Source organism: Copadichromis virginalis, linkage group LG22, assembly GCF_057382275.1.
Source record: "Copadichromis virginalis isolate Kocher_CV1m ecotype Utaka linkage group LG22, C_Virginalis_male_GT1.1, whole genome shotgun sequence".
NCBI classification, from domain to species: Eukaryota; Metazoa; Chordata; class Actinopteri; order Cichliformes; family Cichlidae; genus Copadichromis; species Copadichromis virginalis.
In genome coordinates this window covers 18,846,772-18,862,273 of record NC_140638.1, presented here as the reverse complement: position 1 = coordinate 18,862,273, position 15,502 = coordinate 18,846,772, and the positions used below count along the sequence as shown (strand labels likewise).

General features: G+C 42.3%; 1 protein-coding gene across 1 annotated transcript; it reads left to right on the top strand.

The window, feature by feature from the left end:
* Positions 1–342: 342 nt before the first annotated feature.
* susd5 (sushi domain containing 5) lies at positions 343–15,441 on the top strand. The gene is made up of 5 exons (XM_085446489.1): positions 343–717; positions 2,833–3,010; positions 7,767–7,876; positions 9,733–9,921; positions 10,797–15,441. Exons 1-5 carry the CDS (start codon positions 639–641, stop codon positions 12,641–12,643), a joined length of 2,403 nt encoding a protein of 800 aa, XP_085302615.1. The 5' UTR covers positions 343–638; the 3' UTR covers positions 12,644–15,441.
* The last annotated feature ends 61 nt before the right edge of the window (positions 15,442–15,502 follow it).

Sequence of the window (15,502 nt, the reverse complement as noted above, 5' to 3'; positions counted from 1 at the left end):
GACAATGCCTGGATGTTTTTTATGCGCTCGTGTGGGCCATTTGTATTTATCTCCCTCACCAAATGGGACGCGCACATCCACACTCGCACGAGTGCAGCTCCAGTACACCTTAATCAAGATTATTATGGTCTGGGATGTGTTTAGTTTGGGTGTACAGGTCCTCTATTTGTTAGAGAGTGTTTAATATCATCGTAAATGTACATTCACTCCTAGTTTACAGGCTTTTATTTACTCCAGCTCATAAACACTGAGCAGGCTGGATCCCTTTTAATCTGCAGCCAAAGTTTTTCTCTTTCTCTCTCTTTCTTCTTTGCCCACCTTCAAGACACTGTGGCGTGACGTCGCCTGTTTTCTAGCGGGTGCACGCGAGTTTTCACACAGGTGCTCCATCTGCTTGCCAGTGCGACTATTTGGGGCGATAACCGCCTCGCTCCTGAGCAGCTCTGTTAACATCCTCACTTGTTAACAAGCCCCTTACCTTCCCAGAGCCAACCTCTGCCACCCGCAGGGAAATAGCAGGAGTTTGCTTAACCCTGTAAGCCTGTAAATACAAATTTTTGAAGTTTTTGAAAACTTTTTCTTTTCTCTTAAAAATAAGAGTTGACAGTTAGTGTACAGCTGTGGACGGAAGAAAAAAGATGCTGGATCGCTGTTATCACAAACTGCTGCTGTTTGGATGCCTGGTTTGTCTTCTGGTGACTGTTGTAACTGCAGACGGTAAGTAAACATTTGAAATCATTGAAATAACCCGTACACCTCGTTGTAAAATTATTTTCTGATCTAATTTTGTCCGTTTGCTAAAGCTGTGGTGGTGATGTGCGCCAATTACGCGTAGCGCGCCAGCAATTGGCACCAAGCCTGTTAGAGTCAAAAGGTGTTCTAAAATAAATGTTTAATGGCAAAAGAGACAATTACACCACACTATTTCTCCCGTTAAACCCGCAGTTTGTTCTTTGTTCTAAGCTGTGTGAGTGGTCTGCTTTGTCCAGCAGTCATTCTCAAACCTTTAGAGTGCACGAGAGAAGATTATTTTTTTACTGCTTTGTTGCTAAAAAGTTTTCTCTTATATTATTTTCAGTGGCTGATTAGCAGGGCTGTCTCTAGCCCTTTTTATGCTCTAGGCAACTTTAGATTTTGGTGCCCCCTCGTGGATCGATAGCTATATAGGTTTTTGAGAAATTTCATTTAGTGCAGGCGAGCCCTCCAAACAGCTTAAAAAAGATGCTTCTCTTCCATGTAGCTTAAGGTTACTCGACACACTGTCATAATATCTGAGATATTTATTAAAAATGAATAATAAGCAGTCCAAATTGCATTCTTCTTTTATTTGTGACTTTGGGATCTAAAGATTCAGTGAATGCACAGAGAATAATTTATTTAGAGGAACCTAAATGTAAATGTGCTTTCATTGTTACAGTTGTTACAGTTTCTGTCTTATATAGTTATAGGAAACATCCTTGATGACACTCCTGCATATATGGACCAAATTGAGGAATGAAGATAGAAACTTAAGATTGACAAGAAAGAATATTGTGAACTTAATTAAATGGGTCAAACTTTTATTGACAATAAAACAAAAGTGATCTTGCAGCTGGTGGCAGTCATTGACTGTGACTGCTCACCTGTCTGAAACGTAAAAAACTGATAAGAAAAAATTGTTAACATCATCAAAAATTATTAATAGCTATAAATAATTACAGAACTGCTGCTGTGTCATCTGCTGCAGCTTTTGCCACAAGGTGCGGCAAAAGGACACAAATGCAGGGCTCATAAACAGATGTGTCAAAAATAAAAACCAAGTCCAATGAGGCAAACACACCAATAAATCCAAAATAGAAGCAAAACACACTCAAGAGCAGGTGAAACAGATGCAGATGGGGGAAAATGAAACCGTAAATACTCAGAGACACAGTGAGGACTAATCAGGGGGAGTGGAGAAAAAAAGAACTGAAAATAATTAGGGACAACAAGACAAGGGAAGTAAAAGCAAATACAAAACGATAAATGACTGTCAAAATAAAACAGGAAGTGATAAATCAGGGATAGAAATTTAAGCATGATGCACAGAGACACCAGGGACACTAAACGAATATCGAACCATGAACTTAAAACAGAATAATCGCTGTAACAGAATCATACAAACAAATGACAATATGTCTCCGTCTACAACAGTCATCAAAACTGAGGCTTTAAAATGATAATGAAAAGAAAGCTAAAAGTTCTTAATAAACAACCACAAAACTCAAAATAACCTAAAACCCACAGATGAAAGACAGCTGTCTTTGATCACGCCTCTGCAGATAACTCTCTGAAGTTGCAGGTATTCAGTAAACTCAGAAGAACGACTATAAGCAGCAACTTCAGCTCCCGTGCACAGCTTGTCTCACCAGTGCCCTCCTACAGCCTTTCAGCAACACATTTTTAGAGAGCTTGTCTGGCAGAAAGCCTCGAAGGAAGACTTCTCCTCTGTGCCAGATACAGCTTATTTTGGTTTATCTCAGAGTCGTGTAAATATTTCAAAAACGTGACTCCTGCGATTATGAACCTGGAGCACATTTCTGTCCTGTGTTACTGGACAGCCGTGATGTGAGAACGGGGTGGTAATGACAGGACCGGTATGCTGATGCGATCGCTCCTGCAGTCAATTAATGATCACAGGGGGGTGAGCAAAGCAGATCCTTGCACATCCACGACTGTGCCACTGAGATTTCACACTCACGAGTGAGGCTTTAAGAAGTCCTTAAAAATATTTACTTCCTACACATTCTGCTATTATCCTGAATTTGTTTGTATAAAATGTTATTTAATGTTAATCTCCTTGCATTTCCTCAGGTCGAGTGTTTGTGCTGGACCTGAGGAACTCCTCTGACCTGCAGGGCTTCAGAGATGCTGAGCAAGCTTGTGCCTCGCACCGCGGCCGCCTGGCATCAGTAGAGGAGCTTCGTCACGCTGTGGTGGAGTGCTACTTCTCCCCGTGCACCCGCGGGTGGCTCTACGGGGGCTCAGTAGGGTAAGAATAGCAGCTGTCTTCAGAGGAGATGTCAGAGGTCATTATGGTGTGTGTGTGCGAGACGGAGGTTTCGGGAATGGATGAAAGAGAGAGGAAGTAAAGAAAGCGAGCGGGGAGATAGAAGAGTGACACATTTCAGGGGGGAAAGAGAAAAAGCAGAGAGAGGAAGCAGAGAGGGAGAAAGACTCCTCTGTTTCTTCCTGGAGGAGGAGGGAATTCTGAGATGGGGTGTCATGTCGACAACTGCCTCCATTTACACCTCTCATCTCCACGGCAACGACACTCACAGCTTTCAGAACAGAGCAGATTTGGGCCTGGAGGAAGAGGGGTACCCGGTTTGCTTAAACGGAGATGAAGCTGACAAGTGGTGATTATAGGGATAAAACCTCATGAACACTGTTACTGCTACTATAGTATCCTACACTGCAGCTCCTAATAGAAAAATGTATGAAGAGTATGAAACATGTTCCTTTTAAATGGACGCAGACACCTGGTGAACACATGCCTGCTTTTAATGAATAATAGTTGAGATGCTTTTTTGGGTCCATTCACAGCAAAGCGTGCTCTTTGTTTGACCAATAAATGGTTAAGTTGACCCTGAAATTCTCGGTGTATGTAAGCCAAAATCCAAATGATTATTAATGGTTGTTCTAAATGACACGACTACGAGTTCATTCAAAACTTTTACGTAAAAATCCCCCTTTTCTCTCAGTGTAAAGACGTTTAACTGCACATTTTATCTCAGTACGAGAAAAAGAAGTTCAGTGTCAATGCCCTCGATCACATTTTCAAAAAACATCCAGTGCGGCCCGGGTTGGCGTCTCTGCCAGGCCAATTCTGACCCCCGGGCCTTATATTTGACACCCCTGCTCTACAGTATATTAGAGACTATAAAATACAATTAGTCTGTGAGTGCTGGGGTTCTTTCACAGATTTCTTGAACCTTGTTTTTCATCAAGGTTGAAGGGCATTTAGCATATCCTGCTGTAGTGACCCTTTGTGAATAAGGGAGCGGCCGACTATTCCACCTACAGGGCTGGTCAACCACAACGAAACTCCCAAACTGGAAACTTCGTTATAAAAATGAACGGAGACTTCAATGAAACAATTGAGAAATAAAGCCTTTCAGGGGTTAACCTGGTTCAAAGTGCCCACCGACTTTCTAACATACAATAATATGCTTGTAACATATCTGGTTAGGGACGTATCATCTTTTCCTTTTATACACCGCTGGCTCTGTACATGTTGATCAGCGGACATCAGCTTTCACACTCCCTTACTGCGTTTCACACTATATCACCCTGCTACCACAGCTCCGTCTGCTGAAGTCAGGAGCTACACACCTCCTTTTTGGACGGCTTATTCGAGCAGTGACAATGACAGACGTGGAATCTGACGTATATTCAGATACAGTGAACTTTTCCTGTAACTTTTTCAGGAAACACAGACAACCTTGGTCTGTGTTGGAGGCAGTTTTGCAGAAAAGCACCAGAATGTTCTTCTAATATATCAGGAAACACAGAGTAAGAAAAGCAGTCCAACAGCTGAAGGTGCTGCAGTCATTCGGACATTATGCGCTGATTATTTATGGGCTGTGAATTTGCAGAGTGTGTGAGGGAAATACGATTCACAGCCGATTCATCCTCCTCTCCTGCGTGGTCTTCATCATAAATAAATCATCACTCTGAAGCGCAGCATGGTGGTTCCTAATATATATCTAGCTCATCAATCAATGTTAGTTAAAGGTAAAAATACATTGATTGCAGGTATTTTATTAATGTTTTTGTCTGTTTTTCTTGTCCCTCCATCCTTTTCTCTGTTTTTTTTTTCCTGTTTTGTTGCCCACCTTACCACACACACTCCCACTGGTTGTGTAAAGGCCACCCTCACCCACTCCCTCACTCACATGTTGGTTGCTTAGATGAATAATTGTGTCGTTGGTGTGTGAGCTGTGATGCTTCCAGACTGGCGTCAGTGCCAGTTAACCACCTCAGATGTGTATGACATAAGTCTGTAGGTCTATTAGGAGCTTTAACAAGTGCCTCCTACGCTGACTCTTCCACCTTAACATCTTCTTCTGACCTGTCAGTCATTTTGTACCTCTGTACACCATTATACAAGAAAAATGAAGGCCGCACTGTCAGGTGATGGATTCTTCTCGGGCACAGATACCTGCAGGGATGAAAGTTAAATTTTTAAACAGTCGTCAGTGTTTTTTGCCTCTCTGAGTGCTTTCTCTGTGATTTCTTCTTTTCTCCTTCAGACTCTCTCCCCCATAAAGCAAAGCTAACATGGCACACGCATGCAGTCTGACCTGCTCCACTCTCTCAATGCACTGCTAGTTAAGCCTTTATCAGGACAGTACGGTTGAAAGATGAGGGGAAACCTGGGAGAGAGAGCAGGAGGAACACATGCAGCAAATACCTTAGGCTAGATTCAGACACGGGCCTCTGCAATAGTCTTACAGTTTATGGGTCGCCTGTTCAATCTGCTGAGCTAAACTGGCGCCCCTGCTAGTTACATTATTTCCAATTAGTGATGCTTTGTTTAGATCAAATGCACACCCAGTGTCTATTCTATAGAATGATTCTTAGTAACTAATATCACCAATCAAACTTGCTGTTAAAGCTCATATTTCTGAATTTTCCCACAGGACTGATTGCTACTGCCAGCCTCTGTGGGAACATAATCTGATTGGCCTTGTCTTATCTGGTGTTTTTGAATGATAAACGGGTTAATAATGTGATTATGCTGCAACATAAATAGAGTATTCACTCAGCTTTAGTAGCTTCTGCAGCTTGTAGGAGCTGTGCTCATTCAGTCCCAGTGGAATATGCGCTGCTTTATGTCCACAATGTTATGACTTCTCTATTTGAAGTTGGCTGTAACCTAAGGCTTGTTCTCTGGGAACATCTATCCATAATGTATCAGCGTGGGATAACACTGTGCCAAAGGCTACAGCCGCTGATACTGCAACATATCTGAGTCATGATGTGTGTTCCTGGACCCTGATGTCATACTGCAATAATATTTAAATGGGCAACAAATCAAGTGGTGGTGAATAAACTGTGTGCGTAGTCAACTTTCCCACATGCGCACTTAATCAGAGGTACAGCTTTAGATATCAGGGGTGGAGGGAATATGTAGAGGAATGTTTCAGTGTTAATTACAAGTTAATGACCTGCATTCATAATCTCCCAGAAAAAAATACAAAAATAAAGCCAAAAAATATATAATACTCAAAACATTTCCAATGCATTGTATTCAGAATTCTACTTTGGAGCTAGCTCTTTTTTACATATTGTTTTAGTCCACTGGTTCCCAGCATGCTGGTCAGGCCTGTAAATAAATGATGGCAGACTGGTAGACTGTAAATAATTGATGGATATTATTCATTGGTTTGCAATCCACTGCTTTGAGGCATTGTGGACAGTCTTATCTTGGCTTTTTTAAAGTGAGGTGAAGGTCTGACTAAAGAACCAAGAGCAGCTACACAGCCTCACTGTGAAATACAGCCAGACATTTGACCGCTTCGCCTTGGGCATTTTTAATCTGTAGCTCTGCTCTAAAAGAACGTATGTACCTGGGCCTGCCTACTATCCTTGAAAACGTAAAATGATTGGCTAGAAGTGTATCACAGCTCAGGAAAAAAAAGCACCGAAATAAAGCACCGAAATGTGCGCTGGTTACTACCGTTTATGTCAGAACCGGTGCCCTTCCCTAGTCACAAAGATGCTATAATAAACTTTTCATATCTACTCAGCAAACATTTCAACGCTGAATGACTGTAGCGATAGTTCTTGTTCACGGCTGAAAACTAGTTCAAAACTAAAAAGCAAACTCGATGTTGGAGACACGACCTCGACACTAATTCGAGGTACTTGTTGAATGTTGCCTGGATGTTTAAAAAAGATAAAACTTGTGTTCTACAATCTTGTTATCACTTAGATGAAACAATTAAAAAAAGAATCTGATAGAAAGAATGAGAAGAGAAATAGCAGCTCTGTGGTCATTTTGACAGCAAATTTTGATTCAGTTTTATTAGTAGTTTTTAGATTAAAACATTAATTAGTTTCAGTTGACTAAATACCATAAGATTATCCTAGATTAAATCTAAAGTTGATTCAGTTGACTAAAATGTAATGCGTAAAATTCTGTCATGTTTTTACTGGTGAGAATTGCTCCACATTGTTTACAAAGCATCTCATTTGCAATGCACCAATCTAATCTATATTTATCCCTCACTAAGAGATGTTCAAGTCAGACCATCTATTTGGGAGTGCAAACAACAACATCTTGTCCAGGTCCTGCTCAGTTTTTGGAACTGAACTGCAACCAGGTTTGACCTGGGAGATGATTTCAGGGTTTAAGCCATGTTTGCTGAATTACTCTATTGAAGTGAACATAAGTGTTCTGATAATGCTAGCAAGCTTTGTTAGCAAACTGTGCAGGTACATCACACACGGACAGAAGAGCTCAAAAATACTAAAATTATAGTAGCTAAAATTAAAGCGCAAACCTCTTTGGAGGTAATTAAATAGAATTAAATAGACGATGACTAAATTAAGAATGCTCAAAATGTGCACAAAATATAGCACAGCTGTTACAAAGAGAAAGAATAGCAACAGAGACCAACAGACGCAATTGTGAAATGCTCCTCTATAGTCAAGTCAGTGTTATGTCACGTTAATTAATGAGAGTGTGAACATGTGACTTGATTTTATGCAGTATGGATATCATGTCTGTTTATTTCCAGGACCACAGTGTGTAATGTTGTGGGCGGTGTGCTGAAAGCTGTAGAAGTGAGGACAGAAAATGGCACAGAGGACGCAACGCACCTGGACGCCTTCTGCATCAAAGACAAAGGTCAGTAAACCCACACGAAAACATACACAGTACGTAAGGATCGTAGAAGAGGAATGGTAGTAGCGATCAGGACATGAATGACTCAGGTTTGTGTGTGTGTGTAAATGTAAATGTGATGTGAAACAACTGGATCCATGAATGTGTGTTAGTTCTGATGCAGCTGAAACTAAAAGACACACATCACATCTGGCACATCATTGCCAGGTTTTGGATCAAAACTTGGAAGATTTCTCTTGTCCATGTGCCACACACCCTGAGGTTGGCAGACACTCTCTGCTGTGGGAGCACATGTGAACACTTCACATCCATTTGATACAGGCAAACCAACTACACAGCTTATTGTCTAGTTATGGTTGGGTATATTAAATACAGGATCCCTGGAGGCACCATTGTCAGGGAAACCCACTCACACCGTTACACTGAACTAATTAAAGATTCCACATTTAATCTGAAACACGTAAAAAGAAGTTGCACTACAGTCTATAGTCAAAATGTCTTTTTGAATAACCATTTGGGGGATTTTTAAACTTTATTTTACATTTTAAATCATATTTTAGTTCATAATAAACAATAAAACACTTGTTATTAGAATTTAACAATATATTATGGATATAATGCAAAACAAACTGTATTGATCTTTAATTATCTTAATTATCTAAAGTCAAGTTGGCAGCAGGGTATCCCAGATATCTTTCTCCCCAGCCACACTTTCCAGTTGCTCCTGGGGGATACAGAGACCTTCCCAGCACAGAATAGATACATAATGTCTTTAGCAGATTCTGAGTCCACCCTGGGATCTCCTCCCAACTGGTGCCCCTGAAAAACCTCCAAAGGGAGGCACTCAGGAGGCATCCTAACCAGAAGCTCGAACAACCTCAACTATCTCCTTTCAAAATGCAAGCGCAGTGGCTCTACTCTGTGATGCCCACAGATGTCTGACCTCCACACCCTCTCTCTAAGGTTAGCCAACCACCCTGTGGAGGAAACACATTTTGGCCGCTTGTTTTTGTGACCTCATTCTTTCGGCCATTACCTGGATTTCATGACCGTAGGTGAAGGTTGGGACGTAGACACAGAGATTCTGCTTCAACAGTCCGGTAAAATGTCTTCATTACTGCTGATGCTGCATCAATGCGCCAATCCATCTCGTGCTCCACCTTCCCATCACTTGTGAATGACATCCCAGGATGACTGGATTCTCTTGCTTGAGGCAGCCTTCCTCCCCATCGTTCCACTGTGCTCTGGCAGAGAACCGTTGCCTTGGATTTGGAGGCGCTGATTCTCATCCCACCTGCTTCTCACTCGGCTGCAAACCGCTCCAGTGCATGCTGAAAGTCACGCTCTGATTAAACCAACAGAATCACATCATCCACAAAAGCTGAGGTTCCCAAAGCAAATACCCTGCTCACCTCAGCTATACCTCGAGATCCTGTACATGAAAATAAAAGTAGGTTCAGAGAAAAAACATAGCCTGAACATGCAAAGATGCAGACACAGAATTCCTGGCATTCCTTCGCCTGAATCCAAAGTTCGACAAGGTTCGAACCTGCTTTCCATCACCCTTGATGAAAACTTTAATATGCATAGTTATCCACAACATTATCCATGAAGATTGGACCAGATTCTGTTTAATATTCATGCTTTATCCTCATGTTCTTAAAATTCACATAATTCTTTTACATAAAAGCTTTTGCTTCATGTCCAGAATTCATTCGTTCATTCTTATTACACATGATATACTGATATTATAAAGCTGATAAGCATTGGTTGACATTTACAGAGAACACTGTTTCCTATGGAATAAGTATAACAGCTCTATTACTAAATACGTGCATCTATATGCTTGTTGCTGATAGATGAGCCATGTGGAGACCCCCCATCTTTTCCTAATGCACGCCTGCAGAGTCACTCTGGGTCCGAGATGGGAGATGAGCTTCTGTACACATGTGTCCCAGGTTACGTGATGCCCGGTGGACACACAGCCTTTAGCCTGCTGTGTGACAGCTGTGGGGAGTGGTATGGACTGGTGCAGATTTGTGTTAAAGGTAAGAGGCTGTTGTGGTCAGAGTTTGATTCTTTGTGTTTGAACAGACTCTCAGTTGTTAGCTGGGATGGAAATGGTGTTACTGGTGCTTTAGCTTGTGTCGCTAATCCTTTATAAAGGCAAAATGCATGGCCTGTGTGGATTATTAGCTAACAGTTAATCATGCTTTTAATCTAAAGCAGTCGTTCATAAACCTTCCAGGGAAAACTACTCTAGATTTTAATTTTCTTACAATATTGGCAGCTATGTTTAGTTAATGGAGCCTCTAAAAGGTCACAAATATCTGTTTTCTACCCAGACATTTTGAGGTCCAGCTTTGATCATAATCTCAAACCATTTTTCTTTTGTGTTTCTGATTTAAAGAACTGGCTGTGTACCAGGGGAACTGGTTCAAGAGTGACACTGACATTTTGCTGGTTTGGAAACAAGAATCAGTGACGTCAGGGTCTGCCAACCCAGCAGCCAGATTATGTTAGCTCAGTATGATCAGTGGAAACAGATGGCAATAGTTGGCTCCAGCTAAAGGTCTCAAAATCTATCCAGCAGTGCCACTAAATGTCATTGAAAATACACAAAACAAAACAAAAAACAAACATTTTTCTTAGGTTTTGTGTAGGTTTTATTTTCTATTTCTTGGTAGGACCGTGACTTTTCAGAGCCTTGGCATCATTATGAAGCTACCAAAGAGCGGAGCAGAGAATTTGCAATGCCTATCTACTGGAGACTGCCTTTGGCATCATATTTAATTAAAAGAGGTGGCATTGAATATCTTGGGAACTTTTGCTAACTTTCTTTGAGTCATAAAATAATAAATAATAAATGTAGATACTTGATCTGACTTGAAAGTTTACAAATTTCTATTTTGTCTTTCTGCAGATGAGGTGAGTCACACAGACTACGAGGACAAGTTCACAGATTCCTACATAGAGGCAGAGCGCCAACCTGAGACACCATTAGAGGCTCATGGCGATGTACACGAGGAAGTGTATGGAGCTGCGTACCCACATGGAGAGATGAGCGTGGAGCAGCAAGAGACGAGTTTTAGAGCCAAAGCTGAGGAGGACCATCGAGACCTGAGCAGAAAGCTTAAAGTGGGAGGAGAAGTGGCTGAAGATAGTGAAATATTTGAAGGAGCTTTAGTTAAACGAGAAAAAAATGAGGAACGGGCTGGTGAGGACTTGGTAGGTCCTCGGACGAGGCAGCAGGAGAGAACTGAGGTGGCCAAGATTGATACAGTGGAAGCCACCGAAGCACCCGTCTCTCTTCTCTCCCAGAAACACATGTTCTGGTTCCCCTCTGAGACCTTCCAGGAGGAAGAACCTCAGGTCTTCATCAATCCAGCCACGCAGACAACACAGAGAACCTCTGTTGACCGATCTGAGGAGAGCATTGAGCACACGAGTCAAGAAAGGCCCTATCGTCAACATCCCGTTGATGCTGATGATCCTGATCATGAAGGAGATGATTTTGATGATCCTGACACCAGCCGCCATGATGACCAGGACGACATCCTTGAAGATGACCACCATGACGATCAAGACGGCAGCCACCAAGAGGAAGACCACGATGAGCACAAGAGGCAACCAGGTCAAGATGAAGATTTGGACAAAAGGGAAAGCCATGAAAGCTATGACGATCACGAGGAGCATTATGACATGGGCGAACATGAGGAGGACCGTGATCGCAAGGAGTACGACGATCCAGATGATACTTACGACGGACACAAAAGCCAGGAGGATCATGATGATCATAATGGAGAACATCATGAGGTCTCTGAGGAACATCTGGACCAGGATGACCATGATGACCATGATGACCACGATGACCACGATGACCACGATGACCGTGCCATACATTATGACGACACCCATTATGCTGACCTTGATGATCACGATGATTTTGGACACAAAGACGCTGAGAGCTATGACGATCACGATAGCCATGAAGATGATAGTCGTCGGCATGTTGTTTTTTCTGTGGTAGCCGATAAGCATCAGAACGTCACTCAGAGGGGAGCAGACGGAAAGTCAGCCACAGATGACACGTGGCTGGACGGTTACCCTGTTGTTTTCGAAAACGGTGACTCCGTAACAGAGAGGGTGAAACCAGAGGATAAAGACAGAAGGAGATTTGTCAAGACGACGCCCAGACCCACTGAGGTGGAAATTCCTAGACCTTACACCAGCTCGCCCAAGGAGCAAGAGTCTCTCACCACGGTGCGTGAATTCGAACTAGGGGTTTTAGAGGAGGTGTGGCCTGACTCCATCGGGACCCCTGCCCCTGACCTTCTGGAGCCTTCAGACTCTCCTTCATACTCTGAGACCGGAGACTACAGCACACAACAAGCAGTTCCCACCGACTCTTGGATGGCTGACATTACCGATCATCCCTTCCTTGATCATGGCCCAAGCCCTCCAGTGCACAAGGACGGCTTAGTGCTCAGCCTGCCTGGTGAGACTGGGGAGAGGGGAGAGCAGGAAGGGGAGATGGGAGAGACGATCTGTGTGGATGACGCCTGCCCTCCCCTCCCTCCGAGCTCTTCCGGTCGAGGCCCCACTGTGGCGGCCATTGTTGTGGCGATTTGTGTCATCGCAACTGCAGTCATTGTCGCGGTGTGGTGTTACCGACGACAGCAGCAGAAGAGTTCGGCGTATGAGATGAATGGGAAGGGCCAAAGTCAGGCCAGACAGGGCCAACAGATAGAGATGCAGCAAAAGGTGTAGGGGAGAGAGGTTGGCACAGACACTCTTCCTTTGGGAAGGATGGGAAGATTCAGTTGAAAACTGTTGATCTTAGGTATAAACTTTAAAAAAGCTAGCACAAAATATTGTAATGATGCTTAACATAGTGAAACTTGAATGAAACAAGATGGCAATAGTCCTGTCACTTAGTAGTTCTGAGGAAATCCACCAGTCCTTGTATGTTATCCATGATTTTTAAAGCTCTGGCATCTACCTGGACATAAACCAGGCTGGATTCAACTCCAGAAGCTGAGAAGCGAGACTTTAAAGATATTAACATGTAGGAAAACCACAACATGAGGCACAGCACTGCCTGAATATAGGAACTGAAACTTCATTCTCCAAAGCTCTTGGACATTTTGATGAAGATTTCTTGCTGTTGTTTTTGTTGAGTGCTTGTATTATTGCTGATGTGCATTGTTTGATATTCTGTGTATTGTGTTTATGGAAAAAAAAAAGGTCTAGTTCACCACAGGAGGTTCGCGGGAGGACATGAAGAGTACTGAGAGGGGTGAGATGAAAGAAAAGAGGCTGGTGAAAGGTGTAAATAAGAGGTGGAGTCTGATGGGAGAAATATTTCTTGTCTGTGTTGGTTTTGACATTCAGCTGATGAGACATAAAGAGGCATCCAGATTACAGACTCAGCCACATGTATGCGTGTGTGTGATAGTGTGCGTGTGTGTGTCGCAGGTCTGTGCAATCCGCCAGCCAGCAGTAAATTATGTTTGAAGGTACCGACCGAGGAAGCAGAGTAGATCCTGACATCAGTCCAACTAACCACAGATTAAACACTGTGGTGAAAAAGAACCACAGCCTCAAATAAATACAGTTTAAATAGAGTTTCAATGCAGCCAAAAGTTTAATAAAAAGTGCATTTAGATTTTCAAATGATCAAAAATAGGACTCCACTGCCCTAAAACAGAGAGATTGATATACACTCAAATACCACTTTACATCCCTTTTATTCTAAAAGGGACTGTCTTAATTCTTCATGGCATAGATTCAGCAAGGTGCTGGAAACGTTGCTCTGAGATTTTGGTCCATATTGACATGACATCATAACACAGGTACTGCAGATTTATCGGCTGTAAGTCCATGATGTGAATTTCTTGTTCCACCACATCCCAAAGATTGCCTGTTTGATTGAGATCTGGTGATTGTGGAGCCAATTTGAGAACAGCTGACTCATTGTCACGTTCAAGAAAGCGGTTTGAGATGATCCGAGCTTCGCGACGTGGTGTGTCATCCTGCTGGAAGAGGCGTGCACGGGGACGAACATGGTCGGCAACAATACTCATGTAGGGTGTGGTGGTGAAACGGTGCTCATTTAGCACTAAAAGGGTACAAAGTGTGCCAAGACAATGTCCTCTACACCATTACACCAGCAGCAGCCTGAACCATTAACGCATGGCAGCATGTATCCATGAATTTTTATTTACACCAAATTCTGATCCTACCATCCTAATGTGAAAACAAAAACTGAGACTCAACAGACCAGACAACAATTTTACAGTCTTCTCTTGTCCAGTTTTGGTGAATTTTGGCCTCAATTTCATCTTACCTGATGAGAGTGGTACCCAGTGTGGTCTTCCTCTGCTGAAGGTCATCTGCTTCGAGGTTTGACGCCCTGTGCAAAACTTGGTTGTAACGAGTAGTTATTTGAGTTACTATTGCCTCGCTATCAGCTGTCACGTTCTTAAATCACCTCTTTTCTCCATTGTGATGCTCAGTCTTAACTTCAGCGCGTCATGTTCGCATGCCTAAATGCCTCGAGCTGCTGCTGTGATTGGCTGATTGGATAGTTCCTTTAATGAGGAGTTGAACAGGTGACCGGTGAGTGTACACACACATATAATGGCGAATGTGTCATAAATCATTACACTATGAGCAGTTACAGAGGACTGGACTCTGGGAATATTTGCTCATGTCTGAGTAGATATCAGTGTTGTGACAATTTCTGCCAAACAGAGATGAATGCATTCAGGATTTTTAAAAATACTCTATCATTCTTTGTTATCGATGTGCCATCTTTCCATATGTGCCAAATATTTAGAAAATGTAAAAGAGCAGATGTAAATGGATACAAATAGTCATGTTTGTGGTCAAATTTCAGTGTTTTACAGTAGGAATGTAAATAAAACAGTATATAAGGGTAAGAGCATGGGAAGTGATTATAATTATTGTCAACAGGGACCGCTGATTAATAAAAAAGAAACTTAATGGTAAAGAATTTTCTTGCATAATTTCAAAATCAATAACGAACTGATTTACAGGAAATATCTTAATCTGTTTCCTTCATGGTGTCTGAAAATGAACTGACGTTAATGTGGCGAGGCCACGGGGAATTATTAAGTACCTGACGTCTGTGTGTTTCTGTGCATATGATCTGTGACTGTATTGACTCGCTGTACATACGACAGCATTACCAGTATGTGGAAATACCTTGTTTCTTGTTTCACAGGTGGCATTACAAACCACCCCTCATATCTTACACAGGGTACGCTCATCTCCGCGACGTCTGCTCGACTACCTTTTACTTCAGCTGTGATTACCGCGACTGTACTCGCCCACGCCGTAGGTTATCAAGCAACGAACTCTGTGGCAAAACAACAGGTTTGCCACATGAAGGATGCCTGAAGAAGGGTCATAAAAATAGACGTTGTTAAATTAAAAGCGTGACTAGTTATTTGCAGCATCGTCCTCTCAGCCTTATGTGATTTATGACAAGATGAAATGTGTACTGTATGTGTCTTCACAAATAAATATGTGGTATAACTCTGGCTTCTAGTTTACTTTTGCTCTGGGTCAACTAGATGCACTAACTTATAGGAATCTTCAGTT